Raw genomic sequence first — 25,039 nt, 5'->3', positions numbered from 1 at the left:
AGCTGACAGTGTTGGGAATTGTAGTCTATTGTTATTTCTGACAAAATATATCATTAATACCTAGTTATTAATCAAAATATTGGTGATTACGAAAGGATTTCATCAGGTTATATTCTTTTTTCTTTAAAGTTGTAGCATTGAGGTTTTAAACGTGCAATCTGTAACATTCACATGTGTTTATTTGTTTATTCTGTGGTTTCTTTTTCCCCATTTATTGATGTTATCTCCATTTCTAAACTGTCTGTTGATGCTTTGTAATAGAAAACTGGTATCCACATCCATCTTTACGCACAAAGCTTTAGATAGGTCTGGCACCATCCACTATCGCTTTAGAAAAGTTTGTTTTAACGGAATCATAACCAACCTATGCATCACTATGTGAGGGATGCAGCAACAGGACAAGGGAGGAGTTGTTTTTGTGGAATTAAAAGAGGAAGACTAAACAACTAGATTGCAGTAAAACTAAACAAACGAAAACTTGCAATTTTCGGCATATAGTTGCAACTCGTATGACGTTCTTTTACGTAGCAAAAACTTTGAAAACATATTGTGAAAGGGAGGATAATGAAGAGTCCCTTAGAAATCACTGTACAGCATCATGGGTTCGGGCAGATGAGGATGTTGGAGAACTAATGTTATTATTTTAACCCTTTAACCCAGTGTTTTTCAACCTTGGGGTCAGGACCCAACATGGGGTCGCCTGGAATTCAAATGGGGTCACTTAATATTTCTAGTAATTGATTAAAAAAAACCACAAAAAACAAAAAAAACCCAATACTAATAAAAAAAAAAAACACTGAGTTGAGAGAGACAATCCCAATACATGACAAACTGTGAAGCTTAAACTGAGGCACTGTGGTTCTGTTTATCTTTGAAATGTTCATTGTGGTCGGTTTCAGATGCTGCAGCTCTTTTGTAATTCATAGTTTGAGTTCTTGTTTGTTCAGTATTAATTGTCAGCCTTGTAAATCCAAGCTGGACTGACTGTACATATCCTGACCAAGGAAAATCAAATTCTCCCTTTGTGCAGCAACCTACACCTGGATTTACTGCCTCCGTCCATAATAATAAACATTATATAGACTAAATGTCATCTGAAATTAGCATTTATTTGCAACATAGTATAGCAAACTATTTTAGTTTCAGCAAAAAAAAAAAAAATCTGTGGTCTGAATGTCTGGGGTCGCCATAAATTTGTGATGTTAAAATGGGGTCATGAGCCAAAAAAGGTTGGAAACCACTGGGTTAAAGGGTTAAAGGACTCCCTGGTCTGTGTTGGTATTTTGATGCTGTTTTTCATTCCTGACTCAGGTGATCTCGTATGCTGTCAGAATGTTACATCTTCATTCAGATCTCCACGTGTCCCTCCATTCACCATCTAAAGTTGCACAACGTTCAGTCAACCACAGTAAGATCTTGTGTGTGTTCTGTGTGTACATATTTTATCAACAGCCAATGCTCAATACCAGATTAAACACAGAGAATGATGCTAATCTGGTTAATACAGTCCTGACAGGTCTAAGCTGTAATGACATAGGATGTGTCTTACCACCACTTCGTGCAATATTTAATGTTTCCCACCAGGCTTATGCCACTGCAGCGCTCCGAAACTCCTGCAAGGCACCTGCTTTTCTGTCTGGGACGGCTGGATGTGAATCCGCCCGTCCAATTGGCTGCATTTCCTCAAAAGTACAGAATATTGAGAATAGCCTTTTCCTGTTATGCAAGTAAGGAAACAAAACAAAAGAAATAACCCCTAAAGGTCGATACTGTCATCAACTTTAACCCGTAAAGACCCACACATCCATCACCGACCAAAACCATCGACTGATCGAAACTGTTTAATACCTGTTGATCCACTAATCCTATCAATACATGTAAATAATTAGTGTAAAATGTAGTTTGTCGTCTTTTCATGGTCATTAGATATGACCCATTTGGACGTTCAGAGGCTCTGTAGTTACCGTGGAAACTGCGTCATCTTCTACAACATTGATTCACCAGTAAAACCCATGGAGTTGGATCAGTGACAGTGGATGGAGATGCTTGTTTTATGTTCAGTTAATGACAGATTTTACTGAAAAAGTCACTTTTTCTGCTGTTTTCTCTGTTATTGATATAATGCCCCCAACTTTAATCTGATCTTTTTTATGAACATCTTCATGATCAGTAAATTAAATATAGGAAAATACCTGATTTTTACTGATAAAATACAAAGTACAGAAGATTATATTATAATAAATGGTGATAAATCACTTAAGAAAGGTTAGATATAGAGAAAATTCATTTGTGAACTGATACAAATGTAGTGCTGGGCCTTTATGCATTAAGACACTAATTTTCAACCTTGGGGTCAGGACCCCACATGAGGTCGCCTGGAATTCAAATGGGGTCACCTGAAATTTCTAGTAATTACTAAAACAAAACAAAAAAAACTTACTAATAAAAAAATATATGGTGAGTTGAGAGAGACAGTCGCAATCCATAAGAAACATGACAAACTGTGAAGCTGAAACTGAAGCACTGTGGTTCTGTTTATCTGTCAAATGTTCATTATGGTCGGTTTAAGATGCTGCAGCTCTGTCATAATTCATAGTTTGAGTTATTATTTGTTCAGTATTAATTGTCAGCCTTGTAAATCCAAGCAGGACTGACTGTACATATCCTGACCAAGGAAAATCAAATTCTCACTTTGTGCAGTAATCTACACCTGGCTTTTCTGCCTCCGTCCATAATAAAAACATAATAATAATAATAATAATAATAATAACATTATATAGACTAAATGTCATCTAAAATTAATGTTTATTCGCAACATAGTATAGAAAACTATTACATGATCAAAAACAAATTATTTTAGCAAAAAAAAAAAGTCTGTTTTGAATGTCTGGGGTCGCCAGAAATTTGTGATGTTAAAATGGGGTCACGAGCCAAAAAAAGTGGGGAACCACTGACTTAAGTCCAATCGCTAAACTGTGCATTATAATGTCAACTGTGTTTGATGACCCGTCGGCTCAGTTTGACATATGTCACTAAGAAGCTGCAGAAGCAGACTTACAGTTTTCCTTCCCATTCATAAAGATTATGCTTGGAACTTTGCCACTCATGACTTCACCGGTACTATTTAGTCTTCAGAATTAATTTTGTCGTAGAAAAAAAAAAGGAGCACGGCAGCAGAGAATGCCATATCAGTAATCATCTACAGTAGTTTTATCTGAATTTGTCACGCACTCTTGAAGTTGTCTGGCCAGCTGGCTGGCTGCAAACCTCCCAGTGATCAAGTACAGGATGTTCTGGCAGGGCGAGATAAAAACGCAGTGCAGGGAAAGGGGTCTCCCAAACACTTCCTCTTCTGCTCCCACCTCATCTGGGAAGAAACCAAGAGCTTGATGCATTTTTACAGTAACCATATGTGCTGACAAATCAGCATCGAGAATCACATCAAGACACAAAGAAAGACATGGATTTATGTGTCTTTGTATTCCATCTATTGAGAAGTATTAATCAAGAATGACATGACTATATAAGTTAAAAAATGTTAGTTTAATCGTCTTTTAATTGTTTGTACACTTTACAATATCATATACAACTTTCAGCAAGTGGATTTAAGAATACTCAGCAACATCTAGATAAAAGCTTTATGTGTTACTACAATGAGCAGTAATCATTTTATAGTTTTTTCACCATTCATCTAATTTTTTACAATGATACACATGAAGTAAATATACTGTAAACTTTAGATTTAAGGCATTGCTTGCCCCCTTTTATGTCTGATCTGTATATGAATATATGAATATATACGGATACATTGAATGCAAATGAAAATCTCTATACTGAAGCCTCATGTTTTTATGGTATTTTTTATATTTTTTGGAAAGTGTGCATCAGTGCTTAAACTTGGGCAAGAAATCAGTAGGATTGACTAAAACATACAAATAACTTAAATCATGTCTGTTAATATTTACTTAACATCGCCTGTTAGTTAGGAGAATTACTGAATTACTTCAATGTGATGTAACTGAAGCCAACAAATGCCCAAATCCAAGACTTTACAGTCGGTGCATTCGTCTCTCATACTGAGACAGTAATTACATGAGTCTACAGAAAACGAATGCAATGTGACAGCACGTGGACATCAGCACAGGAAACGGCGTGGTGTAGGAATCATTTGGTTACTGGCATCGTCGAGAGGTGGAGTAGAAAAGTTAATCATCAAGCAGCGTTCTAACATTCATTCAAACAGAATCAAAGTAAAAGACATAAATAACACTGGTCTAATGTTTCATAGGTGCACTGTACAGCAGTTCACAGGTACATGCATTACATGTACATGTGCAGCAGATCTGTTTGGTGTACCCTAACAGCGTCAACGTCTGAGATGACTCTCCCAAGCATTCTACGTCAAATATTTGGCGTCTCAATTGGCCTTGTTCCTGAGCAACTCTGTGGTTTTTCACAAACTGCAGATGGGTGATGAGTTAAATCAAACAGAAGAGAGTGGTCTCATCCAGGACGAGTATGAGCCCGAAAATGATGTACGTTATGGCCTTCAGTCACTGGTTGTGTTTTTAGATACTATTTATCTTATTATTGTGTATCTGTTTTATCAGTTTTAGTATATCTTATCTTCTATATCTATATATTTTTATTAGTTTTGTTATGTCTTGTATTTTTACCTATATCCTTCTACAGGACTTTGGACACTTTGCATTGTTGTAAATGTGCTATAGGAATAAACTTGACTTTGACCTTGACCAGATCTCAACAAAAACAAGTGTTCAGAGAACGCAAACCTCCGCCAAGCACCCCAAACAGTGTGCATGTGTGAATCAACTGTTTCTTTTTAAATTCAACAGTTTCCAGGTTGTTCCATACAGCAGAAAAAGTTGAAGCTTGGTACCAGTCATGTGTATGTCAAATTATATTAAATTCCAATCAATATTTGTTGAGTTACAATGAAAAATGTGTCGTAAATGGGATTTTCAATGTTTAATTGAAATGTCCACATTCCACAGTGGATGTGGACAATTTTGTGCCAGATACAAGATATTGTTATAAGCTATGGGTGTATCAAATTGGAGGCTAATTGGAGTCATTTTGAATTTTTTTTATGAATTTTTGAAAATTGCTCAATGATGAGAGGTAGGAAAATTGTAGATTTTGTGACCTTGCTGTGACCTTGAACTTTGGCCTACTTGGCCCAAAATTTAATGGGTTGGTCCCAGGGCCTAGGCCTATCTGTGGGTACAATTTGGTAAAACAGTTTTCCCGTAAAGTTGCTAACAAACAAACAAATAAACAAACACACAAAGCAAAGTGATCACAATACCTCCTGGTGGAGGTAACGAGAGTTTCTGACCACATTCTCTTCCATCATCAAAAAAAAAAAAAACATCTTACGTCTTCTAATTTATCACCCATCTGTATCAAACCAACATTAGAAGTGGACATTTTATGTGAGGAGACATTAGGCTGAAGTACTCTGCAGCTTATTTACCTGTTTATGTGACCGGAGCATCAGTCAGGAGATCAGGAAGTCTCCATCTACGATTATTTATGCTCAAAGGTTTCATGATGATCTGATGAAGCATTCAGAAGTTAAAGAAAAACATCAGTAAAATAACATGAAATAATGGTTCAACATGTAAGACTTTCATAGCTGTGTGCTCATGCAAAGTTAGCAATAAGAGTTTTGTGTTTGTTGATGTTAGCTAATTCCATTTCTTAGCCATTAACTATAGTCGCTTTTCCATTGACCCTCAAATTGCGTTAATATAACTTGCTCATAAAAATTTGACTAATGGAAAAACTCCAATTTCGCCCAAACTCTCATTTTTCTATTGAAAGTTTTTGCCCTGGCAAGAGGTGGTTTTTCGAGCATAGCAAAATTGATATATCACGCAAAACTGCAACAGATAGACCTTTTTCTGCAACTTGAGTCACATGAATAAAAAAAAAACAAAAAAAACAAAAAAAAAACAGATGTTGGGTTAGGGTTAGACGTTACAACAAGCGAAGAAGAGTTTTCAAAGAAACATGGTGCGATATGTGTGGACACACCAGGAAACTGAATAATTTTTAAATTTCAGACGGGATAGAGGGATAATATATAATAATAATGAATATATCTGTAAATCAACATGATATTTACATTCGTTGCCATGTTTATGGAATGACTTCTCGTGTCATCTCGCGATAATAAACAAATCATTGCATTTGTGATTTAATGGAAAAACCGACATTACGCACTTCTGTTTTCTCGACATTTAGTAAATATTGGTAAAGTTTTGCGCAGATGTCCAATGGAAAAGCGACTTGTGTCATTAGTCTGTATCCGTAGTAATAGACTCATTTCTGTAGAGAACTTGGGTCACTTTTTTTCTGCAACAATCCCTGCACTTGCTCTTTTGTTCTTCATTACATTTCACACCGGATATCGTTAGCTTAGGCCCAGTTCAGAACTATCATCAAATATATCTTAGGAGTGACCACTGCTGATTCGAAAATGTGGCACAAACTTTCTTTTCAAGTTGGTGTTTCTTTGCAAACTTAATCAGCTTTTAAGGAGGAATGATTTCTTGCATGGACTCTTCTCGATATGACAACTTCGACCGTTCTTTTTGTTCCGTCGGTTTTCTTCATGACATATGTTTAAGTGATTGAATCTTCTAGTTGTTAAGGAATTTAACCAGGAATAAGGAAAGATTGTTCAAACTAGAGATCTTATATTTCCTCACAAAGGGAAAATTTACATACTCTTTACTCTTACTCTTGATACACCTTTTTGTGGTGTTTTCAGACATCCTAAAAACATATGCAGTACTTCAGTTTCATTCCTGTTCAGAGCCTCAATGCATCCACATCGCTCTTCGTATCCTGACTGAGCCTAAACACAACACAGACTTCAATGCAACCTTCACATAACCCTTCAAACACCTACAAATCTTAGATATTGAACCTTTATTTTAGAGGAATTCCTGAAATATCCATTGTATCGGATTAATTAACCATATGAAAGGCTGTGACAGCGCTACATACAAACCAGGAAGATTTCAACTTTTCCATCTTAGGGTTAATTTGTCGGAGGCTTTAAGGATTCATCACAGCAGCATTTCACTCCTGTAACTCCTGTGAGTGCAGCGTTGTATGAACGTGGGTCTGGATGAGGCTGGTTTCCAGTGACTGCAGTGGAAAACTGGTTCAGATTCAAGGCTGGTGGGTGAGCTGTAGGTTATGTGAGAAAGTACTGTATACAACATGTGAAAAAGAGGCCACATCTGTTTCTGCGTAGCTATAATACTTAAAAATAAGTCACTTTTGCATTGATCACAAGTATTTAATCATTCTCAAATGACTGTCCTCTTAAGCATCTGAAACAGTGTGTAAAGAAATACATTTAGCCTGAGATTTCAGCTTATAAATATATATATTTATGGAGCTCCTGTCCATGAGTCTTTCTGTGTTTCAGCCTTCATTTTCACTCATTATAGCTTTGATTTTTGTTTATTGTTTTGTTTGTGAGTTTGTTGCGAGGTTGTCATTCACCTCCTCGGTATCAGCAGCGAGCGTCTGATTGTTGTTCAGCAGATATGCATCATCTCTTAACAACACTTCAATGCTAAAAGGGAGAGGTTTTAGAGTCAGACCATAGTTGTATTCCAGTTTGGGAGGGTTTGAGGGGTCTGCGCTGACGTTGCACTGGTGGGTGATCACCGATGTGAAGAGGAAGAGCTGTAGTTTGGACAGCTCTTCACCGATGCACCGCCGCTTGCCTAGGGAAAAGATGAGCACGCTGCTGGCCTTGTCCTTGTTCAGGACGCCGTCTCTGAGGAAACGCTCGGGGTCGAAGGTCTCTGGATGCTCCCACAGCTCTGGGTCGTGGTTGATGGACCACTGGTTGATGAAGACCACGGTGTTCTTTGGTACAGTGTAGCCCATGATGGAGGTGTCAGTGACAGTGGAGTGGGGGATGGTGAGCGGCACAAAGCTGGTGAATCGCATCACCTCGTAGATGAAGGCCATGACGTAAGGCAGATGTGGCTGGTCCTCGATGGACGGGAGGCGGTTACGGTCCACCACTTTGTCCACCTCCTGCTGGAGACGCACCTGCATGTCCGGATACCTGCGGGCACAGGTCAGAACTATTTATTATTTATTATAACCTTTATTTAACCGGGAAAAAAGCTCATTGGGATTAAAACTCTCCTTTTTAAGAGTGTCCTGGCCAAGACAGCAGCAGCAGAAGTTATACTACCAGTCAAAAGTTTGGACTCAGCTCGTTTTTCTTTATTTTCATGACTATTTACATTGTAGATTCTCACTGAAGGCATCAAAACTATGAAAGAACACACATGGAACTAGAAAACCACTCCACCAAGGCAGATCAGTCCCCCCCCCCAATCACCACCCAAATTTAATCATTTGTTCCTTGTGCCAGTATCAACATTTCCTGAAAATTTCATCCGAATTCATCCATAACTTTTTGAGTTATTTTGCTTACAGACAAACAACTATATCACTTTTGCTACACATGATGAATCAATCTTCCATATCTTGCAGAACCTGTTTTGGAACTTATTTTATATGTTTTTTTTTACCAAACACGCTGACCATTCATTTTGGAGTTACACATACATATGTTGAAAATACCCCTATCTCCCAATGATAAAGAATCATTTTTAAAAATTCCTGGATCCAGACAGTGATCCGGATCATTCCCAAAATCTAATCATTTGTTACTCGTCCCATTTTGGACATTTCCTGAAAATTTCATCCAAATCCATCCTTAACTTTTTCAGTTATGTTGCTAAATAACCAACAAACAAACAAACAAACCCTGGCAAATACATAACCTCCTTGGCGGAGGTAATTTTGTAGTTAAAAAAGTGTGATAAACTCAAAGCATGTTTTATATTTTAATTTCTTCAAAATAGCCACACTTTGCTTTTATTACTGCTTTGTAAATTCTTGGCATTTTCATGAGGTAGTCATCTGAAATGTTTTCCAAAAGTCTTGAAGGAGTTCCTAGTGATGCTGAGCACTTGATGGCCATCTGAGGTCCATCTCATGTTATTTAAATGAGAAGATGACTCCAAACTTTTGACTGGTAGTGTACACAAAATGGAAATCACAGCCATACATCCACACTAATATACACAAACACAATGAAAGTCAGTACTAAAAACAAACTTAAAACTGATAGGAACATACATATAAAACATTATTATTTTAAAAGGTACTAAAAGTATAACAACAATGTTCCTTAAAAGCATCTCAGAAACATCTACACCCTCATTTGTTCTTTTCCCACTGATTTATGTTACGCAGAGCTCACACTGCTGTTTTTAAAGACATCTAATCTGTAAAATCAGACATGAAATGAGCAAAACAACACTTGATCTTATGATATAATCAGAAAATGCAAAAGTATTAGTGGTGGAATGTATCAAATCTGAAATATTTGTACTTATTTTCTGCTACTTTTATACTTTCATGGCATTTTTTTTAGATTTTTTTTTCGCTGCATGTATTGGAAATATTTGCTACTAATATAAAATGAAAACTTCATAATAAATAAGGATGGAGTTTTAACTATTATTATTATTATTATTATTATTATTATTATTATACAGTAAAATGAGTCTATTTGTAGCTTTAATGCATAAAATAAACACATTAACACATCAATAATTATAATCTTTTAACTGTACCTTAAATTCTGCTACTTTTGGTGCTAATGCTTTTATTACCTCCGCCAAGGAGGTTATGTTTTTGCCAGGGTTTGTTTGTTTGTTTGTTTGTTTGTTTGTTTGTTTGTCTGTCCGTTAGTGTGCAATATAACTCAAAAAGTTATGGACAGATTTGGATGAAATTTTCAGGGTTTGTTGGAAATGGGATGAGGAAGAAATGATTAAATTTGGGTGGTGATCGGGGGTGGGGGGGCCCACGGGGGGGGCCACTGATCAGCCTTGGCGGAGGTCTGTGCTCTCCGAGTGCTTCTAGTTACCTCCGCCAAGGAGGTTATGTTTTTGCCAGGGTTTGTTTGTTTGTCTGTTTGTTTGTCTGTCCATTAGTGTGCAACATAACTCAAAAAGTTATGGACAGATTTGGATGAAATTTTCAGGGTTTGTTGGAAATGGGATAAGGAAGAAATGATTACATTTTGGTGGTGATTGGGGGGGGGGGGGGCCCACGGGGGGGGGGGGGGCGCAGACCAGAAAATTTCATCAAAATCTGTCCATAACTTTTTGAGTTATGTTGCACACTAATGGACAGACAAACAAACAAACAGACAGACAAACAAACCCTGGCAAAAACATAACCTCCTTGGCGTGGGGGGGCCCACGGGGGGGGGGGGCCACTGATCAGCCTTGGCGGAGGTCTGCGCTCTCCGAGTGCTTCTAGTTCAAGGTATCAAATGCAGGACTTTTCAGGCTGTGGTATTGGTATTTTCACTAAACTAAAAGCTCTGAGTACTTCCTCCACCACTGAGTAAGTGAAGCACATTGTTCCAAACTCGTTCTGCAGAAGTCGACTGTTTGCTTATTGAAAATGATGGTCTCCGGCGCAGTGTGAGTCTGGATTATTACAGTCCCTCTAAACTCAGAAACAGGTCCTTCATGTTTCCTTCGCTGTCATTCACCGTTGACAGTCCAGAGTTACGTCAAGTTTCACTCTTGACAAGTTTTTTTATTCGCTGTATCTCTTCCCTCAGTCATATCCTGACTTTAATGGGTTTGATCTAGAGTTGTGACATTAAATCATGATTCATTTGGAACCAATTGGAATATAATCTGCAGTTTTTACACATGCAGTGAGAAAAAAACTGGAAGGAGGTGCAGGATGTGTCATTTTAAAAACTTTCTAAAGAGGTGATTGGACTTTTTTTTGTTACCTGAAACCATATCAGTGATAAAAAAAAAAAGATATTATTGAAAGCAGAGCGTTGTTCCTTGTCTTATAACTACTGACTGAAGGGGAAGTCGGACCAGGTGAAGCAGCCAAACCAGATGAGAAAATGACCTCATGAGAAGTCAGCCTGAACTGTTTTCTTGAATGGTAAAGTGCTGACAGAGCATTTCATTGACTTTCACTGTTGTGCCTGTGTCTCAGCTCTCCGCTGGGCTCTTACATAACAAATACTCAAGTCCAGACAGCTGAAAAGCAACATCAAACCCCTCTAAGTTACTTCCAATCATTCCTCCTTAAATAACAAAATAATCCCTTAAAACCCTTAAAAGCCCAAACATCCACCGTTGACCAAAACTATCTACTGATCTAAACTGTTTAATACCTATTGATTCATTAATCCTATCAATAAATGTAAATAATTGGAGTAAAATGCAGTTTATCGTCTTTTCATGGTCATCAGATATGACCCATTTGGACGTTCAGAGGCTCCGTAGTTACCGTGGAAACACTCATCTATTTTTGTAGATAATTCATTTATCAAGACAGGGGTAGTTGTTTGCTAATAAAGCAGGTAAACAAAGAACTACCCCTGTCTTGATAAATGAATTATCTATAATAATTGTATGTCGAAGACTGTATGAAACTCTACCAGACACAGCGTCATCTTCTACAACATTGATTCACCAGTAAAACCCATACAGTTGGATCAATGACAGTGGATGGACACACTTGATTTATGTTCAATTAATGATAGACTTGCCGAAAAAGTCAAATTTTCTTCTGTTTTTTTCTCTTTCTGATATAATAACCCTCAATTTTAATCAGAGTTTTAATGAAAATTTACATGATCCGTGAATTAACCCTTTCATACATGAATTACAAGAACCTTAATCAAGATTTTTTTTTTCTTGGGTGATTTTATTCTTCTTTAGGCATTAAAAAAACAATGCAATAATTTTTTTTATTAAGCTATTTTTCATGGAGTTGCAAAAATGTCCACTCAGCTGGACACCATGCGTTTAATTTTTGAAGCAAAAAAATCATGTATTTACTGTGAAAACTATGAAATAAAAACATTTTAATGCTGCTCATGTGATGTTTTCTCACATTTTAACGTGCTCTATTGCTAGACATTACTCACTTCATTGAGATAACATGCAAAAAAAAAAAAAACTTTTGTTGTTAATGACAGTCTAATAACAATAACAAGGAATTGATTTACACTCAAATATGTTAGATGAAGTTTATCTAGAATGGCAAAGTTACAGTAATGTTATCAATTGTAGTGTATGGGATGATGCATAAGTGTCCACTGTGTTGGCTGATATGAAACTAAAACAACAAAATCCATGAATATACAAGAGAACAGCTTTGAACAGCTGTCCACTGTAGTGACCACTATGCATGAAAGGGTTAAGTAAACTCAACTATCCGCTCTTACAGTGACAGGAAAATACCTGATATACACTGAAATAATGCAAAAATACAGAGGATTATATTAGAATAAATGGTGATAAGTCACTAAAGAGAGAAAAATTAACCCTTTCATGCATAGGCCACTCCAGTGGACAGTTATTCTCCAGCTGTTCTCTTGTATATTCATGGGTTTTGATGTCTTAGTTCCATATCAGCCAACACAATGGACACTTACGCACCATCCAATACACTGACATTCAGACCATTACTGTAACTTTGCTGTTCTTGATAAACCTGATCTGTAGTAACATGTTTGAGTGTAAATCAATTGTTATTTGTTAGACAAGAAGGTTTTTTTTTTGTTGTTGTTTTTTTTTTTTGCATATTATCTCCATGAAGTGAATAATTACTAGCATTAGAATAAGTTAAAATGTGAGAAGACATCAGATTAGCAGCATTAAAAATGTTTTTATTTCATTGTTTTCATATCACTGTCCGATATCGGGTTTTAAACACATGTTTTTTTTTTTTAATTCAAAAATTAAACGCATGGATATTTTTGTAACTCCATAGAAAAAAAAAAAAAAAAAAAGTCGATCGCATTGTTTTTTTCATGCCTAAGGAGGAATAAAAACACTGAAGAAAAAAATCTTGACCAAGGTTCTCACAATTCATGCATGAAAGGGTTAATTTGGGAACTGCCACAAAAGTAGCACTGGGTCTTTATGGGTTAATGAAAAGTTGCTTACTTGACAAGGATGAGGATAATCCACTGCAGAGCTGTGGACAGAGTGTCTTGACTTGCTCCGAAAATGTCCCCAACAGTTGAAGTCACATAGTCTTTTTGTAATGAAGCTCCAGTTTTATCTCTCAGCTGGTCCAGGGCTACTATAAAAGCATCTGTCATGTCCCTGATGGCGCTGGACTGGACAGTTTTCCTGTGCTCCATGACTTTATCTCGAATAAATAAATTAAACTCAAAGTTGAGGGCCTTGAAGTTGTCAAAGATGGTTTTGATGGGGTTGGGGAACAGCTGGAGCCAGGGCATGACGTCCACTATGCTCCCTGCTCCCACAGTTTTGGTGAACTGGTCGTTCCTTCCCACCATCTGCTGAAACTCCTCGTCCTCATAGGAGTACCTCTTCCCAAAACACACTGCGCTCATGATATTGGCCGTGGACACCACCAGATATGTCATGGGCTGGAAATACTTATGCTCCTTGGTTTTCCCCAATAAAAGCTGCAGGAGCTCCTTCACCTCGCAAAGCACATGATGCTCGAAGGTCTTCTTAGTTTGCGGGTTGCCGGTGGAAAACATGCGGACAGTGGAGTGCGCCACTTTGCGGTGCACCTTCCACCAGTCCGTGATGGTGTTGAAGGCGAGGCTGTCACCGTTGGAGACGAACTGGAAGGAGACGAAGTCAGGTCTGCCGGCGAACTCTGGCCCCTGTCTGATGAGCGCCTGTTTGATGGAGTCCCCGTTCAGCACCACCACTGTCCTGCAGCCCAGTTTGATTTGGAAAACGTTGCCGTATTTCTTCGCCATGCGCGCAAAGTACCGGTGCGGCGTGTTGCCCATTTGCGCCGCGTTCCCGATGATCGGCCACCCGAACGGACCGGGCATGGAGTCGACCGAACCGTGCCGGAGCCACCGCCACAGGTGGAAGGAGAACAGCAGAGTCACGCATGCCAGCAGCAGAGCTCTGGTTTTCGTTGCGGTAATCTCCTCCTGTATGACATCCATGACTGGGAGGCTGCAGGGGGATCACCAGAACCAGATCATGTTATTTGATGTTGGTCTAGAAGCTGCAGAGGTGTGTGAAGTAACATGTAAAAAAGAGAGAAAAAAAAAAACAGTAATGAGGGGGTGATGATCTACCTGAGTGGATTATCCAGATTTTTACTGCAGCGTAAAAACCCTCTATCTGCACTTTAAATGACTTAAATCCATAAAAAAAATAAGAATAAACCCTATATATGTGGCGTTGACAGGGTTGGAAGTGTTGGCTTGAGTTGAGGTTTCATTCACAAAGTGCGCTCCTGTGCTCTGTGCTCTGTCCTCTGGCCGCTCAGGCTTTGAGCCGCTGCTGCACCAACACCACTCATTTATTTTATCCCCAAACCGCGCAGCATCACGGGCGGCCCGTCAGCGTCGGTCGGTGCCCTGCTTTGTTACAGTGGGAAGGTTTTGTTGCAAAGGGTTTCACACCAGCCTCCCACCTCCACCTTCTCCTCCCACCTCCCTCTCTCCCTCCTTCTTTCTCGTCCCTCCGTGCGTCACAGGGAGCAGCGGTTACAATACGACCGATAGGAGCGAATAAACTTTATACTGTGTGTTTATATATGCGTATTTGTTTATGAACTGGTGGTGTTTTTACACAGTTACACGTTTTATGCAGTTGATGAGGCAAACGGATGATTGTTTTTTATAGGATAGGACTTGAGGCGATTTATCTAATTTCCTAAACGCCGCATCCAGTGCCTGTTTATCAGATTTTGTTAATTATAAGGGATTTAAAGAGATGTTATAGTCATTATTATTATTATCATTATCATTAGTAGTAGTAGTAGCCATTACAACTAAGCAGCTGTTAATAGTAATTTTTAAAGTCTAGCAGTAACTTTAATAATAATAATAATAATAATAATAATTATTATTATTATTATTATTATTATTATATAAAATGCTGTTCATATGAATCCACAATTTATAAAATTGTTAAAAACAAGCTTTCGCGAGTCGCTGCCTGAGGAAACGCAGTCTAAAAAAGTAAAGTCAGAGGCAATTCTAACATTGTGCGCTGAAAACATGTATTACAAGCTTGCATTTTAACAAAGGCGTAACTGGTATTTTATATAATTTACAATCAGATTTCAGGTGATTTATTGTGTCTAAAATAAAGAAAAAGTATGTTTATTAGATGGAAGTTTTGATAACAGTGTATTTCTTTTAAAATAGGTTTATAAAGTTTTACTTTTCCGCAAAGTGCGCGTCTTATGTTATTATACAGCTTGGATGTGGTTTCGTTTTTATTGTTTCATGTTTCTAAATTTAAAAAAAGAAACTCTTTTTTTTTTTACCAAAACAAAAAGAAAATACTTTTACTGATTTAAAATATATGATTTCCTATGTTTTACAGCTGAGTTTAATGCCCTTGGAGCCGCAGTTACTTTTTCTTGTACAATATAAAGATGCGCATTAAAATCTAAAGAATGTGTCGAGTTTACGTGTTTTCTGTATTTTCTGTGATGCATCAGATGCGTTGATGTGCAGTGTTTTAGCGCAGTTCGGGTGTGCTTTCCCACCAAACCACCAGGAGGAGGCGAGCCCCGTGTTGGAAACCCATTAATTTCCTCTAATTAACCCTCATGGTGCAGACCAGTCTGTCCTGCAGGACTCCGGATTCAACCTGGTGTTTTGTTTTGTTTTGTTTTTTAAGTCTAAAACTACGCGCTGATGCGTAAAAGGGAGCTGTGGACATGCGCCACCGCAGAGTAAATCCCTGCTCCTCTGTTCAGTCCTCTTCAGACCTGGCTCTGTTCCTGGTGCGCGTTCTGCAGCCGCGGAAACAGTCGGGCTTCAGCCGGGCTTCAGCGGTGCGCTTTGACGCGTCGTGTTTTCGTGTTTGTTGTGTTAGTGTCCGCCTGTTTGAGGTGTTTGTGTGCAGTTCAGCCTCTGAGGGATCACAACAGCCGGATGTCGGCTCTGGAATTGTGTGCTCGGCTCTAGTTTGAACCGTTTTCTGACCAGATTCGGGGTTTTGCGCTTCAGGACCGCGGACAGCGGCTTCAGAGAAACCCGGTGTCCTGTGACCTAAACCGGACCCGGATCAGAAACCGTCCCATTTTTAAAAATTTCTTTATTTGTTTGTTTGTTTGTTAAAAAGAATAGAATAACAATTTTTAAAAGGTTTCCTGCTTAATTATGTCCATCAGTGATTGCGCAATAATTTAAACACAATTATCACAATTTTAATCTAAATTAAACCATAAAATACTTTGCAAATTTACTTTTCCTTCAATAACTGAACAGACTATATTTTTAACCCATACTATTTTAATATACTTAATACTTTGCCATCATTTTGGTATTTTATTGCTTTTTTCTGGTAACTGTCAGTTTCAACAGACTTTTTCTGTTTTATGGCCTAAAACACTAAGATATTCTCATATTAGCTGTGTCTAATAATAATAATAATCAGGGTCTAATTCTATCCTTTTGTTGTAACTGTATAATTATATCTTAATGTCTTCCATCCATACATTGCAAAAATATCTAAGTATAAAGAACAAATTGACTTACTGATTGTGGATCCTCCAATTGTCTCCCTGGGATGAACCTCTTACAAGGTGACACTGGGATTTTGTTTCATTTCTGCAGACTTTTGAGGGTGGAGACAAACGTGTCAATAAATGACTGGTCCCAGCCTCTTTCTCTGGAAGAACCCAGTTATTAGACTGATCCCAAGCTGGTCCCCCTCCCTTGTTTTTAATTTTACAGTCTGTACTAGATTTATCCAATTGTGTGTGCGTGCGTGTGTATGTGTGTGTGCGTGTTAGTGATTAAATATAGAGGCAGGTCTGTGTGTTCAGTGTGTCAGTGGTCGGTCAGTGGAGCATAAGTGGCCAAACTGGTGATCCTGAACATCTGTGGTCATGGGACTGACTCAGTACGTCTTCAGTTGAACCACTTACTGTGAATAGCATGGATGTAAGGCACTCAGTAATGCAAGGTGGCTTTAAATGTCATTGTGTCACTGCTGTATTTCAAGTAATTCCACAAATTCTAAGAAAACTGAGAAGCTGCTTCATCTGATTAAACTTGGCGTTTTTCCCAAAGCAAAAGATACACTTTTAAAGATTAACCTTTAAAAATTATGTACAGTATATTCCTATATATTTGTAGCTGCCATTTAATTCCTGTCTCACCATTATTTTCTGGATTAGATTAAGTTTTAGTCTCTTGTTTGGCAGAAATTTATGTTGGAGGGTGAAGGGAAAACAAACAAAACTTTATTCTACAATCCTCAAAGACCTAAACAGCCACTAGTGATCAAAAACATGTAGTGATCTGAAATACAGTATGTACTTACTTTTGAACCACTAATCCTACCAGTACATTGAATCAATTCAGGTAAAATGCAGTGTCACCCTCTCCCCATGTAGGTTGGCAAATGATAGTGCTTGTAGACGCTTGTTTTCGAGTTAGTAAATGATCTACAGCACTGTGCAGAAGTCTTGGTCCACCTTCATCTGGGTTGTTTTTGCACACATATTTATTTCTCATTCTCTTTTTTTCAGATGCAACAAGGAAATACAGGAAATATGAGCCCAGCCTTAAAAGACACTAATGCCCTAAATCTCATATTTTCTGAACAAAAGGGTTAAAGTCATGTTAAGTGCAAAGGGAGGTCAAACTAAATACGACCACTTTGGTTTAGAGAAGCTGTTTTTCCCCTGAAACTTTTGTTTTTCCTGCTGTTCTATACTTCACATATATCAGATTGGATCTAAATACAAATGCATATGTGTGGATATTAGAACTTTATTAAACCAGCAAATATAAAGTTGAACTAGAACTTATACACAGTGCACCATTTTGTTTAGAATGTAACTTTTTCTTCAGTCTTCTCTGTTTTGATATTATAACTTTAAAATTTACTCTGATTTACTTTTTTGAACATTTGCATAATCAGTTAATTAAATATAGAAAACCATCTGATTTCCACTAATATATAGTCAAAGTCAACCTTTTTTTTGTCAGTTTTGCCATATGTACAACAATACAACCTGTGACTATCAGTAGATTGTCCTCACAGTGTTGTTTTGTGTGTTTTTATGATGTTTCGTCTTTTGTCAGTTGTGTTTCTTGTCACCTGCCTAGGGACTACAGATGGAAATTAGCACTGTTGCTATAATCTGGCATATTTACAGCTGCAATTGCTGTAGATGTTCATCAATATGCACTGTCCCTAATAAGTAAATAAATAAATAAATAAGTAAATAAGTAAATAGGTAAGTAAGTAAGTAACTAAGTAAGTAAGTTAATACATAAATAAATAAATCTTAAATTACAACACTCTAAAGACCACAGTGTCACAAGAAACAAAGCAGAAAACCTATTTTTAAAAATGTGTAACTATTAAAAAAATGAAAATACAATATAACTGTAAACATAGAATATAACTATAAACACATAATGTGACTATAAACATGAGATAATAATAGTAAATGGTGTAGATCACTTAGGAAAGGTTAAAAAAAGAAGAGAAAAACTTGTTTGGAAGTAAGCAAAATATAGTTTTAGGTCTTTAGTGGTTAAAATGTTGATCTAATCTAGATTCATATCAAAACAAAATATGCATCACTCCATTTAACTATCACTGCAGTTTCGTACACAGATTCAGTCACCATAGTAGTATAAATAGTACTATACGTGTTATTGTAAGACTAAAAATAGCCCTTAAAGCCCACATTTGTTGTTGTTTGGACACTGAGTCCATCAGATAATCCCCTCTGAGGTGCAGTAAACACATAATGTGACATTAAACATAATATAATAATAATAATAATAATAATAATAATAATAATAAATAGAGCAGATCACTTAGTAAGGGTTAAATGTAGAGAAAAAAGTTATTTGGGAAACAGCAAAAAATAGTTTTAGGTCTTTAAGGTCTTTAGGGGTATTAACCCATTGGAACCCAAACGTCCACCATTGACCAAAATCATCTGCTAATGTAAAATGTTTAATAACTTCTGAATCCCTAAACCTAGAAATGAGTGTAAATATTTGGTGTAAAATGCAGTTTGTCATCTTTTCATGGTCATCAGATATGACCCATTTGGATGTTTAGAAGCTCCGTAGTTACTGTGGAAACACTGTCATCTTCTACAACATTGATTCACCAGTAAAACCCATAGAGTTGGATCAATGATAGTAGATGGACACACTTGTTTTATGTTTAGTTAATGGTATATTAAAAAAGTACTGAAAAAGTCACTTTTTATTTTTATTTTTTTCTCTTTCTGATATAATAACCCTCAACATTAATTTGAGCTTTTATGTGCATCTACATGATCAGTGAATTAAATGCAGGAAAATACCAGATTTTCACTGAAAAAACACAAAATAAAGAAGATAATACTACAATAAAATCTGATAAATCATTTAAGAAAGGTTAAATAAAGAGGGAAAAAAAACATTTTGGAGCTGCCACAAAAGTAGCGCTGGGCCTTTATGGGTTAAAAATGATAAAAATTTCATCTAGATTCATGGTAAATGTGCATTAATCCTTTTAACTATCATTGCAGTTTGGTCACCACAGTACTAAAAGCGTTTTTATAAGACTGAAAATAGCCCTTAAAGCCCACATTTGATGTTGTTTGGACACTGACTCTGTTAGGTAATCCCCTCTGAGATGCAGTGAACACATAATGTGACAATAAACATAATGTAATTATAATAAATGGGTGCAGATCACTTAGAAATAGGGGTGTGTATTGGCCAGAGTCTGGCGATACAATACTAGGATCAGAATATGATATATTGCGATATATCATGATACTGTTAACAAGGCGAGATTTTTTGGGTTTTTTTTTCCGTTTTTAAAAGATTATTTCCTGGAAAAACTTATAGTGCAGCATTTGGATAAATAAAGTTTTAACATGCAGCTTTACCAGTACAAAAAAACCACACAAATAAATAAATAAATAAATAATGTTGTACCGACATTACAGTTTAAGATCCTGCTTAAATGTTCGTATTCTTTTGCGAAAAGAATGCACAATGTTCAGTCCCAGAACCATCCAACATCAGAACATTATTTTTGTGCATTCCCAATAAAAAAAACAAACATTTGCGTCTTTCAGACAGCGAAAAGTGCTTTTAGGATGCTTGAATTATCCATTATTTAACAAAACAGTGTTATCAATTTCAAAAAACTACATTTATGATCTGTAATATCACAATAATACTTTTGTAGTAAACAAACAACAGAACAAAATACCCACGTGAATATAGAAATAAGAGCTTGGAAAACAAAAAACAAAAATGAACCCCCGCCATGTCTGCATTTGAATAAATACCTGAAAATATCGATACAGTATCATGAAGTGAAATATCGCGATATATTACGATACCAATATTTTCATACACCCCTGCTTAGGAAGGGCTAAATGTGGAGAAAAAAGTTATTTGGGAAGCAGCAAAAAATAGTTTTATGTCTTTAGGGATATTAAAAATGATAAAAAATCCCATCTAGATTCATGGCAAAACAAAATATGCATTAATCCTTTTAACTATCATTGCAGTTTCATACACAAATTCAGTCACCTAAGTGTTACTATAAGACTAAAAATAGCCCTTAAAGTCCACATTTGTTGTTGTTTGGACGCTGAGTCTGTTAGGTAATCCCCTCTGAGATGCAGTAAACACATAATGTGACAATAATAATTACACTGGGTTACAAAAAAATGTTTTTTGCAAGTTGTCTAGGTTTTTTCAACTTAATTAGGACCATTTTGCACCGCTAAATCCAAAAATGACATCTGTTTTTCTCAATCAGGTCAGGGTTTTTTTTGTTAATTTGATTTTGAAAAATTTGATCTTCTCACAAAATTGATTACATTTTTGTGACTTTATCAGTTGATTTTCTATATAGTTCTCACCCAAAATAGGTTTTAAGAGAAAAAAAAAAAAATTTCTAACAGGATTCCTGTTAGGTACAATGGTGTATTCACCGCAGATGTAGCAGAATACGTCAGGCTTATTTTTGCAAGATCTTCTAGTCGCAGCCATTTCATTCACCTGTAATATTATAAAAACCATTAATTATAAATTGGCAAAAGTAAAATCTTCAGAACTCATTTATTGCAAGAAATATGAAAGAATTTTGTATCATATGATGTGAAAATGCCCATAAATGTAAGCAAAAATGTTAAAAAGCCAATATGTAGCATAGTTCAGAAAGTTGACCTGATTGAGCAAAATGAATGTGATTTTTGGATTCAGCACACCAAAATTATCCTAAATCAGCTTAAAAAACTAAAACAATAAATTTGTTGTTGACCAGTGTAATAAATGGAGCAGATCACTTAGAAAGAGTTAAATGTGGAGAAAAAAGTTATTTGGGAAACAGCAAAAAAAAAGTTTTATGTCTTTAGGGCTATTAAATATGATAAAAATCTCATCTAGATTCATGGCGAAACAAACTGTGCATTAATCCTTTCAACTATCATTGCAGTTTGGTCCCCACAGTACTATAAGTGTTACTATAAGACTAAAAATAGCCCTTAAAGCCCACATTTGTTGTTGTTTGGACACTCAGTCCCTTAGGTAATCCCCTGTGAGGTGCAGCGAGGTGACGTGCGCTGAGGGCCCACACAGACGCTCCCGCCCGGGGCCCCTAAAGCTCCTCGTTTCCAGCCCGTTCTGTTTCAACAGCAGTTTCTCTTCCTGCTTGACTGACAGCTGAATTGCTCATCGCGTGTGAATAAGACATGGAGGTCAGGGAGGAGCTCAGGAAGGTGTGTCCAGGTGATGAGTTGCTCAGACAGCCACGGTACAGTTATATTAAGCAGCTCCAAGCCCGGTGCGACGGCGATCGCATCTGATTCCTCCAACATTTCTCACATTCAGATCATAGTTTCATACAGAGGAAATCCGAGGAGGCTGCGTTAGGAAGTTTCTTCACGTATAAAAAAAGGACTGAGAAATGAAACGAGCCATTACTGTGATTTATGCCTGTAATTATTGGCAGCACGTACAGGGACCTGAGAAGAGCTGCACGCCTTTAACGGCACTTACAGGGCTTATCTTATTCTTTAAATCAACGCTGTGAACTTGTAGGGAAAACAGAGGAATACAGGCGACCGCCCAAGGCTATTCTGAAGGTGCAGAGCAGTCACGCACATGTGCTTCATCATAGGGGTGACAACTGAAGGGGAAGACGCTGACAACTTCACTGAACACAGGCCTCCCACTTCACGCTTCTCAGGGATTTACACAGAATAGAGAAGCTTCGGTTCAGCTTTGTAGGAAGCTGAAGCCGCCGATGAAAACTCGTACGAGCCGTGCACGTGTTAAAATGTTGTAGTCGTACAAATCAGACGCTTAGATGATTTTATGATGCAAGAAGCAGATCAAACTTACAAATATAAATAATGCAAAATCATAATGATAGTACGGCTTTGGAAGTGATTAGACCTGTCACTTTTCTTTTTTTTTCTTTCAATGTTCTTTTTATTGGAATCAAGATAAAAGAAAGTGGCAGTCATACAAGAAAAAACACTACTTTTGGATTTTACACATAACTTAAATACAATACCCACTTCACACACTTCCCATCTTCTAAATTCATCAGTAAAACCCACGGAGTTGGATCAATGACAGTGGATGGACACACTGGGTTTATGTTCAGTTAATGAGAGATTTTGCTGAAAAAGTAACTTTTTTTTCCCAGTTTTCTTTGTTTTTGATATAATAACCCTCAACTTTATTCTGAGCTTCTATGAACATCTATATGATCAGTGAATTAAATATAGGAAAATACATGATTTACACTTAAAAAATGCCAAATACAGAGGATAATATTATAATAAATGGTGATAAAACACTCAAGAAAGGTTAAATAAAGAGAAAAATTAATTTAGGAACTGACACGAAAGTATCACTGGGTCTTTATGGGTTAAACCAGTGGTGTCAAAAATGCGGCCCGGGGGCCAAAACCAGCCCGCCAAAGGTTCCAGTCCGGGCCGCAGAATGAATTTGCAAAAACTACACTTAAGATATTAACAATGAAGGATGTCGAACTCGTTTTAGTTCCCGTTCCACATACAGGACAATGTGATCTCAACTAAAATAATAGTGACTTAATAATGACTCCAAATTTTCTTAGTTTATTATGAAAAACATAATATTACATTACACCTATAAATAATGACAACTCCATGTTTTTCTCTTTGTTTTAGTGTAAAAACTTACGTTAAATTATGAAAATATTAACATTTACAAACTATCCTTTAACAATAAAATGTGAAAAGCCTGAAATTTTGTAAGTAAAATTTTAACATTATACTTCCTGTTATTAAATATTTTGTGCCTTTGTAGATCCGATCCATAATATATATGCATGTATAAATGGTAAGTTGAGGTGTAATATTGTTAAAATTGCACTTATTTTTCTCAAGAAATCTAATTTTTTTCAGGTTATTCACATCATTTTTGTTTGGATAGTTTGTAAATGTACATATTTTCATAATTTAATTTTGATCGTACTAAAACAAAGAGAAAAATTTGGAGTCATCATTATTTACAAGTTATTATGCTGTTGTTTTACTGGTCCGGCCTACTTGAGATCAATTTGGGCTTAATGTGGCCCCTGAACTAAAATGAGTTTGAAACCCCTGGGTTAAACTGTTGTCGGTTGTTTAATCGATTCAAAAATAAGGATTGAATTACAGATTACACCCTACATACCCTATATATATATATATATATATATATATATAAGTTTCTCTGACAAAAGCGTCACATCCGTCTTATCTGTGATTGGTTTACTCGGCGCCTGTTAGTCTCGCCTTAATATTTGGATTCAAGCCCCGCGATTCCTGACAGATTGGTCATTGAGAAAGACAGATAGCTGACTACGCTAGTTTTACACCAGATTTACGCCTTTTACTTCACTGTTTTTATTTTCCACCATCACTGTTTTGGTTGAGTCACACAGCTCTCATCGACTACATCTCCATAATCTGAGTTCAGCATTAGCTAATGAACACAACAGAGCATTAAGCAGCCAAAAAGTTGGATATTTTCTGTCATAAAAGCTTCTGTTAAGACTGTTCATAAGCATAAACATGAGAGATTATTCAAGATAGAGTAATTTTAGATGTTGGTTAGAAGCTAGATAAACTGATTAATGTTTAATAAATTTAGAAAATCCAGTTTTTCATCTTCTCGTGGTCATCAGATGTGACCCATTTGGACGTTGAAAGGCTCTGTGGTTACCATGGAAACACCGTCATCTTCTCCAACATTGATTCACCAGTAAAACCCATGGAGTTGGATCAATGATAGTGGATGGACACACTTGTTTTGTAGTCAGTTAATGGTATATTTTACTGAAAAAGTCACTTTTTCTTCAGTTTCCTCTGTTTTTGATCTAATGACCCTCAACGTTAATTTCAGCTTTTACGAGCATTACATTGATTCACCAGTAAAACCCACGGAGTTTGATACATGACAGTGGTTGTAGGTGATTATTTGTATGTTCAGTTAATGATATATTTTACTCAGTATATCACTTTTTCTTCAGTTTTCTTTGTTCTGATGTCATATCTTTCAAATTTACTGTCTTTGAACATCTACTGGAGTATTTACCAGCAAAGGAAATGCGTATTTTTGTTTTGAAAACACTTGTCAGGACTGTTCATGACTTAAAACATGAGATATTACTCAAGATACAATTATTTTAGATAGGTAGTCAGATCAATAAATTTACCAAAACTATTTTCTTAAGTAATTTTTGGTGAATTTTGGGTCATTCTGCTGCCCCCTAGTGGCAACATTTCAACTGATCAAATTATGAGCAAATATACGTTTTTTTCATAGAATGTTGCTGCACATGGATTCCATTTTTTTATGAATTGATTAATTTTGATTTAGCAAAAAGCATAAATACAGGGGCGGACACACACTGCTGAACCACAC

At 36.7% G+C, this 25,039-nt stretch overlaps 1 protein-coding gene and 1 long non-coding RNA gene across 5 annotated transcripts; one reads left to right on the top strand and one right to left on the bottom strand.

The window, feature by feature from the left end:
• The first annotated feature begins 1,860 nt into the window (after window positions 1-1,860).
• On the top strand, window positions 1,861-24,527 carry LOC115434642 (uncharacterized). The gene is made up of 3 exons (XR_003937569.1): window positions 1,861-1,888; window positions 18,188-18,191; window positions 24,266-24,527. It is a non-coding gene; the product is annotated as an uncharacterized LOC115434642 (long non-coding RNA).
• Window positions 7,321-16,654, bottom strand: cyp1b1 (cytochrome P450, family 1, subfamily B, polypeptide 1). Of its 4 annotated transcripts, none has more exons than XM_030156676.1 (3): window positions 16,631-16,654; window positions 13,077-14,133; window positions 7,321-8,122 (listed from the first exon to the last, which is right to left on the bottom strand). In XM_030156676.1, the coding sequence occupies exons 2-3, from the start codon at window positions 14,069-14,071 to the stop codon at window positions 7,504-7,506; spliced, it is 1,614 nt and encodes a 537-aa protein (XP_030012536.1). In that variant the 5' UTR covers window positions 14,072-14,133; window positions 16,631-16,654; the 3' UTR covers window positions 7,321-7,503. The 4 variants fall into 4 exon arrangements, with proteins under 4 accessions (XP_030012536.1, XP_030012538.1, XP_030012535.1 ...); XM_030156678.1 differs by having other exon boundaries at window positions 13,077-14,081; window positions 16,631-16,646; XM_030156675.1 differs by lacking the exon at window positions 16,631-16,654 and adding an exon at window positions 14,207-14,539 and having other exon boundaries at window positions 13,077-14,081.
• Window positions 24,528-25,039: the final 512 nt, after the last annotated feature.

This window comes from Sphaeramia orbicularis, chromosome 15, assembly GCF_902148855.1.
Source record: "Sphaeramia orbicularis chromosome 15, fSphaOr1.1, whole genome shotgun sequence".
NCBI classification, from domain to species: Eukaryota; Metazoa; Chordata; class Actinopteri; order Kurtiformes; family Apogonidae; genus Sphaeramia; species Sphaeramia orbicularis.
Note: the sequence above shows the minus strand (reverse complement) of the source record. Positions and strands in the feature narration are given on the sequence as shown.